This window comes from Dermacentor albipictus, chromosome 1 (assembly GCF_038994185.2).
Source record: "Dermacentor albipictus isolate Rhodes 1998 colony chromosome 1, USDA_Dalb.pri_finalv2, whole genome shotgun sequence".
NCBI lineage: Eukaryota > Metazoa > Arthropoda > Arachnida > Ixodida > Ixodidae > Dermacentor > Dermacentor albipictus.
In genome coordinates, this window is record NC_091821.1 from 344,720,464 (window position 1) to 344,743,259 (window position 22,796).

Genomic DNA, 22,796 nt, shown 5'->3' on the forward strand with positions numbered 1-22,796 from the left:
CACTATTCTTGTCTTACCTCGAACGCATGTTTTGCTTTTATGTTGCAGGCAAAGCTTCTTGTGCCACCTAACGTCCCCATAGCTGACTTTCTGGCACGAGCTCCAGATCCTCCTGCATTCTTAGTCACTAGGACAGCTGTCACCCTACTGAAGGTAAGTCTTCCCTGTTCTCAACAGAGTGCTCAACAGACCGCTCCTGATTTGGCAGTTTGCATTGAACGTTGACAGAGTGTTAGCTACGCTGATATGAACTTTTCATTTTTGAAAAAAGGAAGACTGCATTGCATTAGAAAAGCTTTTTAGGGCAGCTGTTACCCTCTTCAAGGTGGCATCTCATCTTCAACATGGGGCTGCACAAGTCGCTTTTGACTTAGCTGTGCTGGCAAGAGCTTATATATTTATGGTACCTGCACTGATAACTGTGTAAAAGATAAGGCAGCACAGATTATAATAGCTGCACTGAAGAACTTCATTGGACCATAATCTAGTAAGCTGACTTGCTTTGATAAAGTGCACACAGGATAAAGCGATGGGTTGCTGTCATCTTTGTTCAGGAAGAGCTTGTCTCCATTGAGAATCCCTATGCTTTTTGTACACCATAGAGTCTGATAATAAGTTTTTGACGATATTGTACAAATGTACTAAGTTGTTAGGGTAGGTCCTGATCATTACTATACTTACTTGAATCTAACCCGCACTTCTTTTCCAATAAAACGGGTCCGAAAATTGCGTCTGTGTTAGAATCAAGTATGACCCTAAATCTGCATTATGATATCGCCATCAGCATTTCAAAATGGCCACCTCACGTGTGCTTTGAACCTAGCTGCTGTAGCTCCCTCCATGTGCTGTTGTCAGGGTATCAGAACGAAGTATTTTAGAGTGCAGTTCTTAGCCGCCTGTCGCTGCGGCGAGCGTTGGTGGCGGCGGCGACATAACCGAGAAAACAAGCACAGCGAAACCTGAAACTGAACCTGAAAGCGGATAATGAAAGACGTGAGGAGGAAAGTGAAGAGGAGGGTGCAGGTTAACCATAAGGTAGGAAGTGGGGGAGAGTACGGCAAGTATGTGAGATGCATGGAGGAAAGAAACAAAATACAGTCGACTCCCGTTAATGCAAAGTTCATGGGGACTGCGAAAAACTTCGAATTAAATGAACTTCCAATTAACCACAAAAACACAAAAACAAAAAAGGACAGATTTATTTCAAAGTAGACTTTATGAGAAAAAATCTGATATTGCCGTCTGCTTCTGCAGGCTGTAGATGTACCCGAGTGCTTCCTCAGCGTTGCTCTCTGCAGCGAAAAATCGCCGTGCGAGAGCAAGGCCCGCAGCTACATCATAAGCTCGCGGTTGTAGCTCACTTGCAACGTCGTTGTACACGTCACCTCTATTATCCTCGTTGGGCCGAACGATGTCAATGATTTCAGTGTCCATCAGCGCACCGCGCGTTTCAACTGTGCTGTCAACGGCAACGTATTCTTTGAAATGGATGTCGCCGAGAGCTGCTTGAAGACTATTGTTGTCAAGAGCTCACTTGTGTGCTATCCCCGCTGGAAAAGACTAATCATCTTCTGCGGCACTTGCAATGAAACCATAGGCCCTGAAGCAGTTTGCAATGGTTTCATTTTTAATGTGACCCCACGCTCGCCCCAGCATGTGGATGGCTTCGAGGAGGCTCACCTCGTACCGAGTTGAGTTGTCCATTCTTCGGGTACAATACCTTTACATTTTTTGTGATCCCCTGGTTCATTAGCTGTAAAACCAATGTTGTGTTGACTGGCAAGTAAGCGACGCAAATGGCAGTCAAGGGTGGCACATTCATGTGGGCACTGCACTGGTCCACAAGGAACAATACCTTGCGGTTCGACGAAACGAACTTGCGATCCAGTCTTTACCTATGTCCGCCGTCATCCAAGCATTCCTGTTAAATGAATAGTCGATGGGCAGCATTGTGACACCTTTAAAACACCTAGGCTTAGCGGCCTTACCAATTACCAGCAGGCAACATCACTCAGTACCAGTCATGTTCATCACAATCAGAACAGACACTCTCTCTTTACTGCGTTTCCCTCCTTGCACAGTCATCGTCCTTGATGATCAAAGTCTTCTCGGGTAACATTCTATAAAAATGTGCCGTCTCGTCGGCATTGAATATGTCTTCCGGCTGACACTCGCTCTAGTACTTGTGAAGCTTGTCTTCTCTCCACATTGCACGTTTCCTTGTAGACGGACGCCCTTTTTCCACTCACACTTTTAAGCACCACGTCATGATGTTGCTTAAAGCGTGTCAGCCATCCATAGGAAGAAGCGAAGTTCTCAATTCCTAGCATCGAAGCGAGCGATAAGGCTTTCGCTGCAATATCTCCGCTGAGCGGGAGATGGTTACTTCGTGCCTCCCTAATCCAAATAAGCAGCGCTTGTTCTAACTCCAGGTGGGCGCTGGTGTGCATTCTCTTGCGAGACAAAATAGCAAGTTTATCAAACATTCCGATAGCCTCCAGGCATTTGATTGAAAATAACTTCCAATTAAACGATATTTTAGACTTCTAGCTTCCAATTACTGAGCATTTTTTTCTGTTGGATTGCATGCAGAACCGACGGGACCCCCACTTTGCTTCCAATTAACTGACATTTCCAATTAAGCGACTTAGAATTATCAGGAGTTGACTGTAGGAGAGGCCCTGATGTAGCGTTTTTGAAGCCAGAAGTGCAGCTATGTTGCTGTGCCATTTCCTTTTGCTCCTCCAATCAGCTTGCCGGAGCAGATAGGTGCGAGCTTTGAACTTGCATTGCTACGAGCTGGCAGAAGTGTGTGCTGTTGATGTACATCGGGACAAAGCCTACGAAACTTCTGTAACAGTTTTAGCGAAGCAGACGCGCTCCTGTGTTTTTCTGTGGCATATTGAAGAAGACGACGAAGACCTGCGCCATGATTACTTGAGCGTCACTGTTGCTAGCTGATGCTGAATTCACAGGCCCAGAACGCAACTTTCAAGCTTAGGCACCACACTTCAAACTCGGCTTGTCTCGTGAACAGAACGCACTACAATAAAGACAGAAGCCAAAAAATCTTATCTCACTTTTCAGAGGCCGAGAGCTGCAGCGAGAGCTTCAGAAGCACGCGCGGTTGCTATAGCAATGTTGATGTTTGGCACACCAGTCCCAGTGCTTCTTTGTGAAAAACACCATGTGACTTACACGCTCTCTTCAACTGATTCGGGCTAGCCGGGGCCTCTCCTACACTTTCTTTCCTCGGTGATGAGAAGAAAAACATAGTGCGGCGACGATGGCTACGAGATGGCACCAGAGTAGCGCGCATCATCTGGGAAGTCTGGCAGCAGTGGCTGTTGTGAATCACGCCTATGTGTCATCCACGCACTGGCTCTTGCAATCTATAGATTAGCAAGGCAGTAGCACCGCACTTTGCTCAATTTGCAACGTGCTGCACGAGACAGATTTGAGAATATGTATAGAGCTGCACTCAAGTTTCACCTTAGGGAGTGTTGTAATGTTGGGTGATATTTTTTTTCAAGCTATAAATGCCTGCAAAATCGAAAAAAATGATGTCGCTCTGCTCTTGCACTTTTTCATTCTAGTTTTAGTGTTGCTCCACTAAAAAACTATCTGTAACGCTTCATAACGGTTTTGGTTCACAAGATTTTTTGAAGCAAAATGCTCAGTGCCTTAAATCAAGGCACTGAGCATGATCGTTTTTCGTTGAACGAAAAACCGATCAAAAATATTTTTTTCACTTCGAAACAAAATAATAAACAATGTTTCAGTTACGTTTTTATTCCGGGCAAAAATATCTGCTTCTTCTTCTTTTTCTTTCTTTCTTCCGGGCACCACCATGTGCCCCAAAGAGTCTATGCATAAGAACACATGAAATTTTGGACGAAAGAACCTTTCGCCATCCGATTTTCTGGACTTTTTGCTGTAATCGCAGGTGTGAAACGGCATTAGTCACAGCCACCACCGGTGCCATTTTGATCATCTTGAACCGGCGCTCTCTCATGCAGATCCACTGGCAGCCATAGCGATTACCATGGCAATGCTAGGCCTAACTACTTGCCTAGCTACTTGCCTAGCTACTTCGACGTTCTATACTGTTAGCAATTTGCCGCTGTTAGCAATGATGCCTACTCATGCTTTGTAATCCTCGCCAATGGCTTGGAAACTCGGAAAGCATGACGCATTGAATTATGCCGGTTTTCGAAAGTAAGCTTCGCCTCAAGACAGAAGTGTTACGCGGTTAAGCATATGCAAAGTGTTGCGGCGAAGCTTAACAAGTGTGAACTTCAATGAAACTTTGGTAGAGGCTAGTTGGTACATAGTATTTTTAAGGTGAAAAATTCAGCACAAACACCTAGGACAACCCACAAAGAAGAGACGAGACTAGCACTGGTACTAAGAACAACATCGTGAAGACACGCAAAAAGTGACACAGACACACACACAATTGAAGTTCCTTTCTAGTAGTACAGTGGGCCCTTCTTGTGTGTCTTCACGATGTTCGTCACGGCATCAGTGCTTCTTTGTGGGTTGTTGGGTGTTTGCGCTTAACAAGTGTGGGAAGGGGCAATTGTCACCGGGTCCAGTATGTATTCCTTAATTATGCACGCGTGCACCCGCCATCTCTTGTCCCAGTACAAGGATCGTTATGCCTAAGTGTACCGGCAGGCCTTCAGAGCTTTCTTGGATGTGCTTATGTCGATTTGAGCCCTTAAACGCAGCAAAAGACATGCATTCATTTATTTTGAACTGCCCAATTTTTCTGATGTTTTTACGACCCCTAGGGAGTCCAAAAAATCAGACGTTGACTGTACTGCTGACCAAGGGGATGCATCAAATGGTCCGTGGGGTGAACATGCAGCAGGAGGAGGGTAAGAGCAGAAAGGACCGACGCATTGAGGAATGAATGAGAAAGGAAGTGTGCCGCTGCTTCTTTGAAGGAGCCTGAGCTCAAAAGACAGTGTAGGCTGACGCCGAGATGCAGGTGTCCCTCATCCAAACTAAAATTAACTTTTTAAAGCAGCGAAATGCAACACTGAGGCATTGTGTGTGGGCTGAGAGTATGTCAGGACAGTTGAAGTTGACTTTCCAGCTGCTGAGAGAGAATCTCACTTGTGACAAAGTTCGGGCCTCGTACCAGTGAGCTTGCTATCAGTTGATAGAAATAGCTCATATTCGAAAATATTTGCTTCTATATGCTCTATATGCATCTTTTTTTATTCGTATTTGAAAATGTTCTACTCGATTTACAATGGGCTTTACCATTTTTTTTCGACGCTATTTGATTCACTGTGCATTTTATTAACTCCTTCCTTCTGTTTTATTTTTGAATAAAATAAATACTACTCCTTACTATTCAAACTGGGTTAAGTAGGTTCTTATTTTTATTATTTTTATGTGCTTACTAGAGAGTGACAGCATCAGGCAACATTGTGTCAGCCCGTCTTGACATAAAACAATGTTCTGTGTCACTCAGGGAATTTTGCAAAGACACTCGGGGAAAACCTGGAAAACTCTGGGAATTTGGAAATATCAACTTGTTAGACACCCTAAGCAAGGGTCGTCTGCTTGTGTTACAACATTCTACGTGTTGATGCTAGCTGCACGGTCAGTGTTGGTCTCGAGCTTTCTTTTTGCGAGCATCGTGGATTGCCCTTGTTACATGTTGGGCTCCAAATCTAGTGATCAGCAACATCGTGTCCCTCTGCAAAGCAACATGCGAGCAGAGGGGCTGCAGCACATCAAGCTGTCAGTATTTGATCATCACCAGCATCCATGCGTTTAGGGCTGTCACTTCATGCCAGAGGATTATTACCATTATAAATAGCTTTAGCGTGTCTGGTATTCAGGTAAATGCAAGCATAAGTGGACTGGTCATTTTACTGGATGAGCTGAGGTGCAAATGTGAATGGCCTTCACGGTGTAGCCACCAGTGGCACAGAGCTCAACACGACAAACCCAGCTAATATAGCAGTAACCAAGTGTATCCCACTTTGCTGCTGGTGTAAAATTTTGGCAGGGGCGTAATCATGAACTCATTGTCTTTTTAAATTTTCAAAATGTTTTATGCTTGGTTATAGCAATAGTAGTTCTGTGTTTGGCTTGTTGAGCTCTAAGCCACCAGGTGGCAGCACCGTGCAGGACGATTAAGCCACACACGTTTACGCTAATGCCCCTTCATCACAGCGGTAGTAGTAGGTATGGATTTAGGGGCTTTAGTTCCATCAGAACACTCAGCTTGCCTGCAATTACTGCAATACCGGTGTGGAGATGCGTGACTCTCACGTGTCCCCTGATATCTTGTTTTCCCGCATAGCTCCCATCTCCTGCAGTCCCGCTTTGCCGCGTGGCCTGCGTGACGCCCGCGGCGGTTGATGTGGTTGAAGCGCAGTGCGAGAGGTGGCGCGAGTGTTGCACTGCTACCGGCGGGGCTACTTGGGCGTGGGAGCACAAGGCGCTTCCTCTTTTGTGGCAGATCGGCAAGCAGTGTGGACGTTCCGCGCGTGCGCCGATCCATGCTTCTGTGAGACCATCTCACGAGGCCTCCTTCGAACGCGCCACCGTTCGAAAGGCTTGCTGTGCTGTGCTGCGAGGTTCGAAAGGCTTGCTGTGCTGCCTCTAAGACAACCGGAAGTAGACATTACGATGTCACATCATGATGCAGAGCTAGTAAAGGGTGGAGCTTAGCCCCGATCACTAGGCAAACAAGTTCAGGAGAAAAATCAAATCTAGGGAAGGGTGTAACTTGTAATTGTCTGTAGCTTTCCTAGTAGACAGCGCTTTACTTAAGTTGTGGTGCTAATTCTTTACTGCAGCTGTATCCTATGCATCTGCAAAATTTTTCTAATGTGTTTCAGGGACCCTTTAAGTGTTTTACATTTCAGATTTATTTACATATTGCATCATTAATAATGCATGAATACAGTGGAATTTTGTTGATATGACTTTCACGAGAAGGGGAGAATAAAGCATTATCTGGCAATCATACTACCCAAAAGGATTTTCAAATCAGAGGAAAATTCGTACAGTAGGCGAGGAACTCACTTTTGTTTGGCGTCTTTGAAGTAACTGGTCACCTCATGCTGTGGTTACTTCTTTTCTGTGTCCGTAAACCATCCCCTTTGGAAGATAAAATGCAGTTTGGTCACTTAACTTGGCATTTGCAACGAAGCTTTGAAGAGTGTTTAGTGCTTAGAGCATGTCATCCACAGTAGCAAACTTACTGGCACAGTAATTTCCGTGCGAGGAGTCATCGCTGTCGTCTTTGTCCTCAGCAGCCATTTCGGCAGCTTCAGCTATAAAGCCATGTGCAGCTCCCAAGTCACCACCTCTTCTTCCATGGACACAAAGTCCTTGGAAGAAACGTTCTCAAGTTCTCCCAGTCTGGGATGTCAAGCGCAGTTTAGGGAGTCTCGTTGCCCAATGGGTTAGGTACAGCAAAAAGGCTGCACTTCTTGGAGCAATTTGCAATGGTTCCTGGCTTCATATGCTCCATATCATTGCCAAAAAGTGTATGGCGTCAATGAGGTTAATCAAGTTTGTGTTCTTCTGCACAATCTTGGCTGAAAGCTGCCAGACCAAAAATACTTCAGAAGTGAAACTTCACATTTCTTGTTACGCCAGCTGCAGTGGGCTGCAGATAGCTAGTGGTGTTTGGGCGTCAAAAAAAAACCAAAAAACGTTAAGCTCACATGCAAGATGCAGTCTCTTCCTTTTCAGTTTCACTTTAAACTTGGAAACGATGTCAATCTTTTCTTTTAATATCACCGGATTACGTTTTCTTGGCACTGTATGGTATGTGCATTTCTAGAAGTACCGAAAAACAAGTGAACAAGGTTGCAAGGCAGCCTTAGAAAGCAGACAGGCAACTGACACAACAAGGCCTGAAAGACAATTTTGCAACGTCAGCTGTTATAAGCCTCATTCAGCGCTAGTAACATGCTCAACCAAGGGCGCCACACATTATTATCTTGAATTGGGACCTTTGTGATTTCGGTGCACCTTCTTGCAGCTAATCACTGAGGCCATACTTGTACTCATAAGGCATTGGGTTGAGTGCACTTGAAGTTTGAACAAGCTATGGCACGAGCTAACAAAAGTCGTCAATGGTGCCGGCCACAAACACTTCCACGTACAGTGGGAGTGTTTGTGGCCAGCCAATTTGAAGTTCATTGGGGCAGGGAAGTGCCCTGTGAAAAAAGTTAATTAAACCACCACTGGAAGTTATGGTTGGTTGCACCCATGCATGACCAAAGCCGGTGCGAACAGAGGAAAGTTGATGGCAGGAGCCAGCAGGGCAAAGCATTGGCTTGTAGCAGATTCCTGATCTTGTTTGTTTCCTTACTTGAGGGACGGCTGTGGGATGTTAGCTTGATGTTTAGAATTAAATTGTTTATACGCTTTGAAGCTTACAAGCCCACCAGACTTTCCCGGTCAAAAAGTCGTGCCACATGCAGTGGCCTCAGCATCCTAAAGTACCTGTCAAAGTCAAGTTTCACATTCGTATTATACCGTTTCGGGCAAAATGTGATTGTAATAAAAGTATAGCAATCCCTAATTTTTATGTTACATTTGCAGGGAATGAAAATAAAAACATATCCCAAAAATTTTATTATGCAGAATCATATCAACAAGATCCTACTGTAAATCTTGTCACTTTCTAGTATGCATGTCACTATTTGTAGATAATGTATGGTAAGTAACATTTGCATTGTGCTATTATTTGTCATGTTCTAAACAGTGTTCTTGTTTGCAGCATTCTGGAAAACAATAGCCCAGTAGGGGCAACAGCGTTACAAGTATTTCAAAAGTATCGAAAGACACGTTTTTGACAGTGAGACAAACGCACAGCCTATCACACACCACATGCATACAAAGCCACTAGTCTGAAAACAGCATGCAAATTCCACATCGCTATTACAAGTACTTGTGAACAGTCTGCAAATTTACTGCCTGTCTAATCAGTTTCACTCTTGTTGCAATTCATAGCCATTTTATTGACTGTCTTGTAATTCATGCACTTTTTTCTGCCATTCTGCTTATTGTCATAAAAGCACAGGAGTCGCCAAAGTGACTGTGGAGGTTAAAGAAATGATTATTTTGGCTTCACACTACAAAAAAAAAAAGCAACTAAGATGCCATTAACTGGCTGATGTGAGTAAATAAATTGCAGTTTCCTAATAAAAAGTTTTTCAGTGTGCATTTCTTACACTAATCGGGTTGTTTCTTTCTCTGTCACAATGTGCCTGGGCAGACGATTGATGCATTGGACCCATCTGAGCAGCTGACAGAGATGGGCCTACACTTGCTCGACCTTCCCATTGAGCCACACCTGGGGAAGATGGTGCTCTATGCAGTTGTTCTCAAGTGCCTCGACCCAGTGCTTACCATTGTTTGCTGCATTGCTGTCAAGGACCCCTGTGAGTGCTGCACCATTGTGTATTGAGCACGCTTCACCCAAGTAGAATCTAAACAAGACGAGAGGTTCGCAGGAAGATGCAGACTTGAAATAGCCAACAGCAATTGGACAAAAGATGTGTCAGGTTTGAGCCAACTTTTTGACAAGAAGGCTTGTCTTCGTTTTTCTCCCTCACGAAGAAAATTCTCCGTGTCGAAATTTTGGCTCCAGCCTGAAACATCTTCTGTTAAATCACTGTTGGCCACTTCACTCAAGTGAAGTTAGCTTCAAAGTAAAATTGGGAACCTGCTATTGCATTTGAGCGTTCCAGCATTCTTATTTACGCATCTGGCTGTTTGTCTTTCCATCTGTCTTCATTAGTTGTGCTCCCCGCGCAACCGGGCCAGAAGCGACCTGCGTACGTAGCAAGGCGTAAACTGGCTGGTGGTACCTACAGCGACCACATGGCTCTTCTTGCTGCATTTCAGGTTGGTGGCATTCAAGCTTGCACATTGCTGATGATGTCACAGTGGAAATGTGCCATGGACGGAAAGGAGGAATAGCCTGAAAGCTGACTCTCAAAAGCCTGCAAGTCATTGAAAGGCATTCCTTCCTTTCCTGTAGACATCATTTTCATTGCTGCAAAATCGTAAATTTATGCTGACTCATCCAGTTCTCCATTCTTGTTTTGCAAATTGTCTGGATAAATATTCTTGTCTGTGTTATCAAGCTGGGTGTATATGTCAAGCCCCCATAGTTGTACAGTGAAACCTCGTAAATGCCCTTGTTAATCCAGATAATTCGGGCTCATCCTCTGGTCCTGGCAGGTGTATGCATTGTTTAGTGGAATCAAGCTCTTGTTAATTCAGATTTATTTGGCCATGCACTGGTTCATTCGAACAACTCTCGGAACTCAGTGAGCACGGAGCGGCGCAAAAGAGCAAAAAAGGCACCTAACCACAACAAACGAACGTAGTTCGCACTGGTGTAGTCATCAGCAGAAATCATTTCTGAACTACAGAAATGCTGTAAAATTTTCTGCCTATTTGTGCCTTTACTGCATTTGTTCTTGTGTTTACCACCATGCATAACACCTCGTTGGCCGCATGCCTTCATAAATGCATAGTTGCCATCCACAATCGCGTTAACAGCGGCCACAGTTTCGTCCACAGTGGTCGTGGCAAACAGTAGTTTCATTTTAACTCGGTGTGTTCATCTGCTCGGTGCCTTCATAACTGCTTAGTCGCCATCCGTGATTGTACCATTAAAGACGGCGGTTTTGTCCGCAGTGGTTGCGCACCTTGTGTCACAACCACGGCAGAAGCTATTGGGAATGAAGAGTGCTGCCAAAATCGCAATGGACAGACAATCTGTTATCCTACTGGTGAAGAATAATTGGGATGTGTGCACAGTAGTCAAAAGTGTGTCTCCAATGAAGACGCATGCTGTAAAAGAAGTTGTGATGCCTTTGCTGCTGCGAGCGCCAATCAGTCACCAGATGATGAGAATGGGCCTTTCCAGAAATGCACATGAACAGTCGGCAGTGGCTGCACGCTTGAGTGACCGCAAAAGAGTAAGCTGGCCCGCAGTCTCAAAGATTACCTAGTGTTCATTCTGTTCACTGTCATCTTAGCTCTGCCGAGACATGCTGCCACTAAAGGGGTCTCTATTGGGGTCACCTGAATGCTGAGTGGCCAAGTTTGAATTATCTAGTGAATGCCAATTTTAGAATCCAAAAACGAAAATTTTGTCCATAGAAATGCATGGACGCCGGCCAGTACCTTCTGTTGGTATCGAACTAACCAACAAATCAAATTAACCGGAGTTGAATTAACAGAAGTCTATATACTATATACTACTATATCTGGTATATGGAACTACATTTAGCACATTAGCTTGTTTGTTATAACCAGGTTCAACTGTAAACTGAGAAAAAGCTGTTATGAAGTACCTGAACTTTGCTTACAAAAAGAAGTTTACTGGAAGTTGTAGGCTTATTCATCAACAGCAGTAGTACAAGGGACATCTCTGGAGCCAACATTCTGGCAATAGGGCTTGCCTAAATGAAGATGATTCCCTTGTTGAAACATTGGCTCCAGCGATGTCTTTTGTTCAATCACTTTTGATGATAACTGCTTGTATTTCTTACAGCGCTGGCAGAAGGCCCGTGCCGAAAACTCTGAGCACTACTTCTGTGAGCGGCACTTCGTGTCTGGTGCCACCATGTCCACCGCATTGGCAGTACGGGGCCAGTTGCTAGGCCAGCTTCGGGCATCAGGCTTTGTGCGGTCACGTGGCGGTGGTGACATTCGTGACCTCAACACCAACTCCGACAACTGGGCTGTGGTCAAGGCAGCTCTCTGTGCGGGCTCCTACCCGAACCTTCTGAGAGTTGACCGGGAGCGTCGGCAGCTGGTTGCCCAGTGAGTGCATATTGTTGCGAGGGCAAGACAGTGTTGCCACCCCTGAATGCCTAGTATTTTTTTATGTGACACCTCCAGAACCTTCAAAGAAATCTGTTTCGTATGAAAAAGTTCCTGGCTTCATATTTGCTTCTTATGTTTCCTGACCCACCGCAGTGGCTATGCTGTTGCATTGCTGAGAACAAGGTCAAAGGGTTTGATTTCTGGCCGCAGCAACCAAATTTCAATGAGGGCGGAATGCAAAAACATTTGTGTACTTAGACTTAGGTGCACATTTAAAGAAATCTAGGCGGTCAAAAAAATTCGGAACTTTCTACTGCAGCGTCCTTCATAGCTCACTATGTAACTTAAGTGTATTAAATGCCACATTAATGCGTGATGCTGCATTCCCATTGTTCTTTTCAACATAATGTACTCAACGTAATTGCAATGTCCGAACATGTCACACTAAAAGAAGTTGTTAAAATTACAATGAAATTCTCAGGTTTGTACCAAAACCGCAACATGATTACGAGGCACGATGTGGTGGGAAACTCCGGATTAATTTTGACTACCTGATGTGCTTTAATGTGCACCCAATGCACAGTTCACAGGCGTCCTTGCATTTTGTCCCCCATCGAAATGCGGCTGCCATGGCCAGGATTTTATTCCACACCTTCTGGCTTAGCAGCGAAAAAAATAATGCACCTGGAGGGTCCATATAATTGCTATCACAGTAAATATTTATTGAACACATCTGCATATCAGTATGTAATTCGTATTTTTTAACGTTTTGGTATTCACACAACTCTAAATGTTATATATGTTTTTGCTCATTGGGCAGTTAATGAGCTTTGTAAAGTATCACAGAGGTGCGAATACTATGCCAATTGTGCCATTTTGATACTGAAGCAAATCGCTGCACCAAATTGCACCAAAATTGCACCATGATGCACCAAAACAACTTTGGCAGGCGTCGGCAAAAGATCGTCGGCGCAGTGCAGGGCATTCTGTTGTTGGTCTCGGAGTTCATGTAAAAGTAACCTTCATATTCTGGCCACTCTGAGCGCGTGTGTACAGCCTCATAATCAAGGGGATCACGAATCCTGATGTTACATTGATTGCATTGCTGCACAGCGTGATCACCATGATTCAAAAGTGTGGAGTGAGAAGATGATTGGCAAGGGAGGGTGCGTGCGGCGAGGGGACCTGGAATAGGAGAAGCAAGGAGAAGAGGAATATCCCTCCCTTTAGCTTATTGAGGGGGCCTACACCCCGATCACTCATTGTGAACTCCTGATGTCTAGGTGTTTCTAGTGAATCTAGTGAGTGGCAAAGTGAAGTCAGTTGCATGCAATATCTTGGTTTGAGCAAGTTGGTGCTGTCACGTTACAGAGAAATGTCTTTGAATAAACCACTTCCGTTGAAAAACTTCTGTTGAAAAACCACTTCTGTCTTTAAATAAACTTCTGTTGAAAAACACCTCCACCCACTTCACCTGCACATGATACAAAAATAGTTTCGAAAAATTTCTTTAGGCTCCTCTTTAACATTTCTTTAATGTGTCAGAATGCAAGGCTTTGTGACTGTTACCCCACTTAATTATAATGCTCTAAAATAAAATTGGCATGTTCCAGACTGCTTCAATAATAAGATATACATGCTACAGGCTGCTCCAAACTGAGAACTTGTCTGCTCCAATGTACTCCAGGATGAAATTTGATCAGCTCCGAAAATTCTTACAAAATGACTTTCGGCATTCCCACCCCTGGTACTAGCAGGGTTCATAAGCAGCCTTCAATGAAGTGCTAATCTTAACATAGACCTAGGAAATGTGGATCTCAATTTCCTAGGACAGGCATCACTGTGGGCATGACTGTGTGCAGTCCCATTAGTTTAAAAGTGCTCGTGCGAACTCGTGTATTTCTGCAAAATATTTCTGGCAAAATATTTTTCGTGTCATTACTGTTCCAGACATTTGCCCACTTGCTAAGTATTTCCTAGTTTGTTGAATCTACATACTTCAGGAATCGGAAAAACACTGTGAACTGTGAGGTTTTCTCAGTCTGCAAGAATTTAATGCACGTAGACTGTGTCCTTGTTCTGCAGCTAACTCCTTGCATCCTGAAAACTTTAAAGGGTTTATTTATCTCAAAATAAATATGTAGTTGATGTTGAACCTCGTTACAAGATTGGCCAGACACACGAAATAGATGTACAGTAAACATCGATACAACAAACTTTAGTATGACGAAATTATCGATATAATGAAGTATTTAACTATTTATCACTTGTCTATAGAACGCCACATAGTTTGAACCTTAATGTAATGAAGTGTATTTATACACGATTTCAATAAAACGAAATTTCACTACCGTCGCAAAGGAATACTGAGACAGTAAATGTAAACTTTCACGGACAGACGCAGGTGGTTAAATGGTTTAATTGCATGCTGTTGTTTGCGACTGAGAGCGACCGCCAAAGCTGGGCATCTATAGTCAATCTATAGTCCAAGCGCGATAAGATTCTATTGTGCCTCGTGCACTGTATGCTTTAGGTCAAGGAAAAGTTTGCAGCAGTGAGTGGAGAAGAGTGGTGACTTGATGAGCTCCTTCTTCCTGCACATGCAAGGGTAAATGTGAGGAGCTCGCAGTAATGCGATGAAGTGCATGCGAGGGGAAGGAGAAGGGAAGTAGGGAGGCAGGTTGGCATGCATCTCCTTTTCTAGCGCTACTGTGGGTGCACGTGGCTGTCAGCATGGCTATGCACATATGCAGCCCTCGTTCCCTGTTATCTAGGTAATCTGCCACGTGTGCAAAGAAAATGGGTAGGATGAGATGGTGTGGTAGTTGGGGAGGTTGCATAATCTCGAGTTTTAATGCCACGTTGTTGCGAGAGGCAGACGAAGCATTCGCTCTCTGCTGCTGGCACTTTTCATGATAGCGTCGTCTCACTGCGAGTGACACTGTCAGCCGTGGGGGCGGAATAATGTGAAAGCATGGCTTCCTTCGCTTCATACCGCCGATGTGAAGATACCATCAACACGGCATCAAACCATATCTTTCGTCGCCGTCTCTCAAATTCAACAAAATGAGTTTCTTTCACATACAAATTCGCTTTTTCCAATCGCCTTATCATTCAGAATAATGTGCAGCCCTTTCTGCTTCTGAAAAATTTATCGCTGACTGTGCTTAGTTGCACAAAAGATCTAATTTCAGTGTAACAATATTTTGTATAACAAAGCAAATTGACAAGTTTACCGTCATCGTCATATCGAGGTTCAGCTGTATTGTATTGGAGCTTTGTTATTATAAAAGCAGCAATTAAATGTTACAGTAGAAGGTTGAACTTGGTTTGATGGCTCATGTGAAATGATTAATTTCTACGAGTCCGTCAACATTAAAGTGGATAATCGGAACTGCATTGCATTGAGTACAGCCTGAAAAAGTGAACAAATATTTATTCCATTAATAGCTGGAAATACTGCAGTCCAAGACTGCTCTCATTCCACTGAGCTCCTGTGTAATCTTGCCCTCCCAGGCGTGCCTCTCGAGTGCGGTTCAGCTCACGTTCAGTCCTGTCCCAGCCGGAGCCTTTTAGTTTGGGTGCACCAGCAGCAGCCAACACTCGTGATGGGGTTGTGGCCTCCCTGCCCACTGACTGGCTCATCTATGGCGAGTTGGCCAGAGCGGGACCCACAGCCTTTGCCAACATGTGTACGCTGGTCTCACCTGTAACAGTAGCACTGTTTGCTGGCCCCCAGCGTCTACCTCTGGATGCCCTGTATGAGCCACAAAATGGTGCGTACCTCTTTGGCCTTGTTTAATGGTTGCGGGGATGCATGACTCTCACGCATCCCCTGATATGTTGTTTTCTCGCATAGCTCCTGTCACTTGTAATGCGGCTTTGCCGCGTGGCCTGGTGCCCGCGGTAGTTGGTGTGGTTGAAGCACATTGCGAGAGATAGTGCGAGTGTGGCTCTGCTAGTGCCACGTAACGGCAGGGTTACTTGGGCATGGAAAGGGGAAGGGCCCTCTTCCTCTTTGGGTCGGGGTTGGCAAGCGGCGCGGACGTTCCGCGCATGCGCCAATCCATGCTTGTGCGAGACCGTCTCGCGAGGCCTCGTTCGAATGCACCACCGTTCACGTGACCATATGTGCGAACGACCAGGCGTTGGTGCCCAGCATGGGGCAAACATATTCGCTCGTTATCCGGTCACGGTGAGTCAGGCTTCCTAGATTTGTTGCGCGCCCATCGGCACGTTTTGTGGATAGCAGCTCGGCTAGCAGGCATTGATCTATGAAAGATGCAATAAATGTCCTTGTGGTTGTTTCCACTTCTGTGTTGTCGTTCCTTTGTCCCAAGAGCACTAGTGAGGATCCCACAATTTCTATAACAATTATTGGATATAACGAAGTAATGTTAGTGGCAACTGTGACTTCTTTATAATGAGGTTCGACTGTAGCATCTAAGCAGATGACACATGCACCTAGTCAGTGGATAGGGCACAATTGCAGGCCATAGTTTCTTGAGATCTTCAGCTTGATGTGGGGGCTACTCATCCGCGGCAGCCATTCCAAGGAGCCACGCTGGTACTCATAGTTCTGTGTTCTGGGGTCAGGGTTTCTTGTCATTTTAGGCAGGCAATAATGGCATCGTTTTTTTTTTTTTTTTCCAGTCTCGGTTTTTAAAAAATTAATCGTTCTAGTTTGTCTGATGTATCCCTTCATATTTAAAACGTAAAATTTTGCACAGAAGCTCCTCTGTACCTACACATCGTGAAGCTCGTTATTTTTTTATTCAGTCCAAAATTTCATTGCACTTGTCCTTTATTTAACCCTTTTCTCTCCAAATGTTATCACTGAATTGAAAATAATATATTTCAGACTTCTGAATGACGAAATGTGGGCAGAAGTAAAGAAATTCCCAGTGAAGTTTATGGCAACATATTGAAGGCAGCATTTGGTTCTTTGGACTTCTTATTTCACAATCACAACATTGGAAAGTATGATCACAAATTATTGGAAGGCCAATTTTGTGCCACCCAAGCCAGGTGGTGTGCCTTAGGGCTCATTTACACTGGCGAATGACACCGCTCAGGTGGCCAAGTTGGTTGCAAATGTGGCTTTTCTCAAAGACTGACCATATTTGGCCAGTCGCTCACCACTCGATTTTTCAGTTACACAATCGTAGAACTGCTGAACAAATCAGATGTGCAGGAAGAGGACGTCTGTGTATGCTGATGCTTATTTTACATGGTGGTGGCATTGGGAGCAGGCTTGAACAGCATATTGAGAGACATTTCAGTGTGGCGATTGGCCAGTTGCACTTGCTGGTGTTAACACCAGTCACCTTGAGTCGCCTTTTGGTCGCCAGTTGGAATCAGTTGTGCGACCTCCTCAAATCGCGTTGTGAATGAGCCCTTCTTAGGCAGCAGACTCTACAGATGCAGCAGAGAGGTGTAACATCAGCATAATGCAACACATGAGCATTTGCGTAATATTTGGGAGAAAAATATTTAAATGTGGTACCAAGTCAACAAATTACAGTAAAACCCTGTTAATTCAAAGTTGTCAAAACTGGGAAAATATTTGGATAAGCAGTGTTTCAAGGTAACTGAAATCATGAAAATATAACCCCCTGGCTGTGCATAAACCACCTAAAGCATTTTGAAATAGGTGCCAGTAGCTGCTAAATTTCTCACCAGAGCTCAATATACCAAGAATGGTATTTTTGGCAGATCACTTTTGTGAGATATTGTGTGACTCTCAGTAGTGCTTATATCTCGGAGAGTAATGGACTGGGAATACTGCCCCAAGGCTGTGATTTTGTCGCCATGCTGTCGCTTAATTATATGGCACTCTTTCGTTCACCGTTCTCGGCTATCTTATCCCATTGATAAAGTAGGTGGGGTGTCGCTATGACCACTGACAAAGCACGATAAGAAATGGCATTGGAAAAGGCATCGCGGTGAAGGTCATCGGCATCATTGCGGAGTTCCCGTGTACCTTCTCCCACATATCGCTCTTCATTAGGGGTCAGAGTGATGCTTCACCCACATTATCAATGACATTGCAGCCGGCCATGAACGGTGAATGATAAGGGTGGCGGAGAATCGAGTGGAATTTGCTACAAACTTTTTTTGTGGTCCTGTCACTTTTTTGGCAATATTGCAGCTGTGCACAAAGGTCAGAAACCTTTAGGCAATGACTTTTTTCCATCATTTTCGTAGTTGAGATCTTGAGATGTTTGAAGTACAATGCAAAAGTATTTTGAAATAAGAGATGAAAAATAAATAAAGTTGACACTGAGCAAGGAAAAACTTTCTACTTTACCGATATTTCGTGATACCTGAGTTTTAGTTACGAGGGTTCACTCAGATTTCTGACAATAGTTTGGGTGTTTGGTTTTCTCAATGTTTTATAGTATTTCTTATAATATTCCTTGCAAAACATTACCGTATTTCTACAGGAATGATTGAACTAGAAAGGGCTAAGGAGTAAAGATTCTTGTACAGCCTTGCTCTATTTGTTTTCATTGGTGTTTACACTGTGACGTTGAAATTTCAGTGCCAGTTTGCAAACAGTCAACAGTGTTGCTTTCCCTTCATGTGTACCTTTATCTCAATGTCCAGCACGGACCACTGGGCTTGGTGAGGACAGTGACAGTGAAGAAGAAGAGGAGTCAGAGCTGCAGAAGTGCATGCTCAAGCTGGATGACTGGATTTCTCTCAAGGCAGACCCTGAGGCAAGAACACGTTACTCCAGCTCTTAATGCCTTCTGCATAGCTAGTGAAATTTCTGGTCTCCCTAGAACCTACTGTGGGATTCACTTTGGCACTTCTGCACTATAGTACAGTCGAAACCCGCGATAACGAAATGCTGCAACAGTAAAATTCTTGCGACAACGAAACATTTTCGTATCCCCAGCGAACGCCCATAGGATTCAATGCATTTCGTACCTCTCGACAATGAAATGTCACTGTACTGCAATACCACATCAACAAAACTTGCCGGAACGTAACTCCGCAGATTACCTACTCGGGTAAGGCTAGCAGGCTCCAAAACGTGCTCAAATGCGATTGTTTTTCATTAAAATTGCGCAAAATACCACCACATTGCACTTGTGTGGGCGCCATTTTTTTTCACAAAAACAACCAAGCATCGGAAGCGGTCAGTGTGCTGGAAATATGTCATGGCCACCATCTTGTTTGTTGATCGCCCGTTTGGAGCGGCACGCATGTTGCTACCGACATGTAACAACAATTTTTGCACGCCTACTATAGGCGAGATCATAGATCATTGTTTCAAATTCAGATTCAGTTTGCGTTCCCTGTGGCTTACTATTCGGTGAGGCCTAGGCCGACCCGCCGTGGTTGCTCAGTGGCTATGGTGTTGGGCTGCTAAGCACGAGGTCGCGGAATCGAATCACGGCCACGACGGCCTCGTTTCGATGGGGGCGAAGTGCGAAAACACCCGTGTACTTGGATTTAGGGGCACGTTGAAGAACCCCAGGTGGTCCAAATTACCGGAGCCCCCCACCTCATAATCAGATCGTGGTTTTCGCCTGTGAAACCCCATAATTTAATTTTTAATTTGAGGCCTACGCCAATCTCGTGAGTCGAAACTGAACATAAACAGAACGTGCGTTTCGAAGAACAATCACCAATCGCAGCAGTGCACTGCGCAGTGTGCGCTTTGGTGAGAAGAATGCAGCAAAAACAAAGAAATCCATACCCCACCGACATGGAATTGTTTATAGCACTTGAGATGGCGGTCGCAGCACATGGAGTGTATACATCGAGCCATGATTGAGCGATCGTCCGGAAATATGCATCCCTTGCTTCAAGAATGTTGCTTTTGGTGCCACCCGACAGGCATCACATGCGGATTCGGCGTCAGCAGTAGCTTTGCGCGAAAAGGCCATTATCTCAACCGTTTGCCTTCGGGTACACAAGATACAATCACTTTAGCACTTGGCACCGGATGCCTCGGCGCCTACACGCAACAGCATGCGCTGGAGAAATGCTGCTGCATGCGCTGTTGCTTTGAGTCCGGTGCCTAGTTACGCAAAATCTTGCAAAAGTTATTGCATCTCCGAAAGCAATTGACCGAGAATATTGCGCTATGGCAGTACTGCCACTGCTAGTCGACGCATGCAGCGCACTTTGTACTGTCGGCAATGCTGTTCTATATCCTCGAGCAAAGCTTGCAAAATAGGGTAACAGAATTTTGACAGTAAAGTGTTGTTCTGCGATGCATTGCCTATCTGTGCTGTCTCTTTTCGCAACAACAAAATTGTCATGAAAGCGAATTTTTTCGCTTTCCCCGCCGATTTCATTATTACAAGGTTCAACTGTATCTGGTAATAGGTGAAATCACAAGCTAAAATGACTGGAATGCAGCTTCCCACTGCTATGTACATGTCAGAACACACTGTTATGATAATGATAGATGTTCACATTGCCTTCCTCTAATCAGCAAAGCAACAGACATCATAGCTGACGGTGATAAGAACAGTGAAATTTAATTCTAGGAAGGCCTGGCCAGCAGCTGCTAGTTCAGGTTGTGAACTGCCACTTGAAGTCGCATGGCCCTGTTATGTAGGCCACATATCTTTTCCACTGGAGCTGGCATCACTTGGTCACACCTGATGTCATGAACGTCATACTACATCACTCTGTCCACTGTTTCTTCTCTTTCAAAATAGTTCACATATCCACATTAAGTGAGGCAGTCACAACATTCACTGCAAAAGATGCCCCCTCCTTATTTAGCACCCTCAGCCAGGCAAACAAATGATGGTCTTTGTGGGTTTACCAGTGGAGCTACTCTTGTCTTGCAATTTCCATGGTCTAGGCTCTCGTGACCAACATGTCAGCATATTGTGCAGGGTGGTCGTCTGGCATTACAGCTGCGCCAGAAGCTGCAGGCATTGTTTCTGCGTCGCATGCATTCCCCGGCCAAGCCATGGTCACAAGCGGATGACGCTGTCATTCGTGCTGTTGTGGGCGTACTCACATCGGAGGAAGAGGCCCTGAATCTGCCGCGACCACCTCCAGGCATTGGACAGCGACCACGGCCTTCTGGCCCAGATGCATACGCCTTGCCACAACCAGCTGCAAGGTACTGCAATTTTTGCCTTATCGTCTGTTGATGCATTGTAATTCATCTGCAGGTGTTATGAATTTTTGTTCTTACCCTTACCACCTTTTGTTAAGAGAAGTGGTCACTGACAAATGGAGTGTGTCACCAGGCCTAATTTCATTAATAATCAGACGAGACTAGTGCGATCTTGATGGACGTGCAAAGACAAGTCTGCATTTAACCTTTATTTCTACACTACATGTGATTTGGTTATCCCAAGCCATTGGGTCAGGGTCAGGAAGGATGCTTTCAACTGGATTTTATGGAAAGCATAAGTGTGTTCATAAGGATGTCTGTTGAGCTTCTACAAAGAGTAAACAAAAGTAACAAAGCTGTAGGAAAGGGCGTATGCTTTTGCTAGTGAGCCACATAATTTTTAAAGCCTAAAAAACTATATTGTCACGTAGTAGTGACGGTCAAAAAATTAGCAAAACTGGGAATGATGAAACTAGCATTTTATTGGACAAACTTGTGCCCTCAAAAACAAGCTACATTCAAAGAATGGCGACAGTCGGCGATTGTCGAAAATTAGATCTGTCGCTCAAGCGCATCGGCTTTTATACACGAGTCATTGAAGGTTCCAGAGTAATCTGTGGTGCCCGCGTGTCTTCCCGAAAGTTCTATGCAATTTGCGTTGCACATGCAGTCAGATTACACAAGCTTCGATGACAACAGAACAATTTGTAACATTCGAGAAACTTCCAATACATGCGGGCACATCCCACGCTGAGCGATAACATTCGTTAGACAGTCAAAAGTGCTCACCCGTAAAATAAACAAGTCCACGTGTCACTATGTAGAATTGTATTGTGCACAATCAGATGCAGAGTATTGGCTAAGATATTATTGGTCTGTTCGATTTGCCTGTACATTCTTCACAAATCCACTGCGCAGTTCCAACTTTGTGCAGCGCCATTTCAGAGGTGCAGCCACAGCACGCCACTAATGCCTTCCAGAAAGGAATTTATAAGCTTCGTTCACATCTCTCGCCTTTTTTAGCTGGCATTGCCTGTCGTATACTATGACTGAGTTGCATATCCCAATTTCTGTCAACTTTGTGGCTGCTGAGCCATAAAGAAAATGAGACAGTGGCTCTTTGAAGCCACCTTAGAGTTTCTGAATTCGAACAGCAAAAATGAGTATGACCATCAGTCTAGTTCAAGCGTCTTTTCCGTTTTTCTCGGAACACGTTCGAGAGCCACATATGGATACAGTGAAACCTTGTTACTACAAACATTACATTAATGAGCTTTTCAGATTAACAAGCTTTTCATAAATCCCCTGCTGACTTTTGTTATAGTTTCAGTGTAAAAATATTTCAGTACTCTGAACTTCAGAATACTGAACTTTTCTGAATAAGTATCATTATTCAGTTTCCCTGTGATGTTTGTTAGCAATGCCTCACTACTATGAATTAATATTCTGAAATCTGGGGATTCTTAAATTTCTGTGTATTCTTCATGGCAGCCAAAACAGTAGGCTAGCAGAAAACCTGAGACGGCGCCTGACAAATAAAGAATGCGGGCGAGCGGAGACGACGACGCATCAGAGTTTGCGAGCAGATGGAACCAGCCGAATACGTTTCGAGCATTCCATTTCAACGAGCCGAATATGGAGCCGGGTTTCAGAGTGCCCCAGAGTGTTCAGTAGTGACCAGCTGAAGATACCCATAACATTAGACAACCCTCCTTCTTATATCTTTTACTCACAAGTGGCGGTATATCACTAGCAAGTGGAGTGCACTACATGTGTATGTCAAATCATTTCCGCCCTTACCATCTCTTTTTTAAATTGCAATTGCTTTCTGACCTTAATTATTGCCCAGCATTTTGGAGTCGTT

At 44.4% G+C, this 22,796-nt stretch overlaps 1 protein-coding gene across 1 annotated transcript in view; it reads left to right on the forward strand.

The window, feature by feature from the left end:
- Nucleotides 1–22,796, forward strand: part of LOC135912436 (3'-5' RNA helicase YTHDC2-like) — a 70,972-nt gene that overhangs the window by 30,087 nt on the left and 18,089 nt on the right. The window contains exons 17-23 of the mRNA XM_065444910.1: nt 49–153; nt 9,266–9,431; nt 9,791–9,897; nt 11,561–11,832; nt 15,352–15,611; nt 18,445–18,557; nt 20,703–20,935. Coding sequence (XP_065300982.1) covers nt 49–153; nt 9,266–9,431; nt 9,791–9,897; nt 11,561–11,832; nt 15,352–15,611; nt 18,445–18,557; nt 20,703–20,935 — 1,256 coding nt within the window. The remainder of the gene's footprint in view (nt 1–48; nt 154–9,265; nt 9,432–9,790; nt 9,898–11,560; nt 11,833–15,351; nt 15,612–18,444; nt 18,558–20,702; nt 20,936–22,796) is intronic.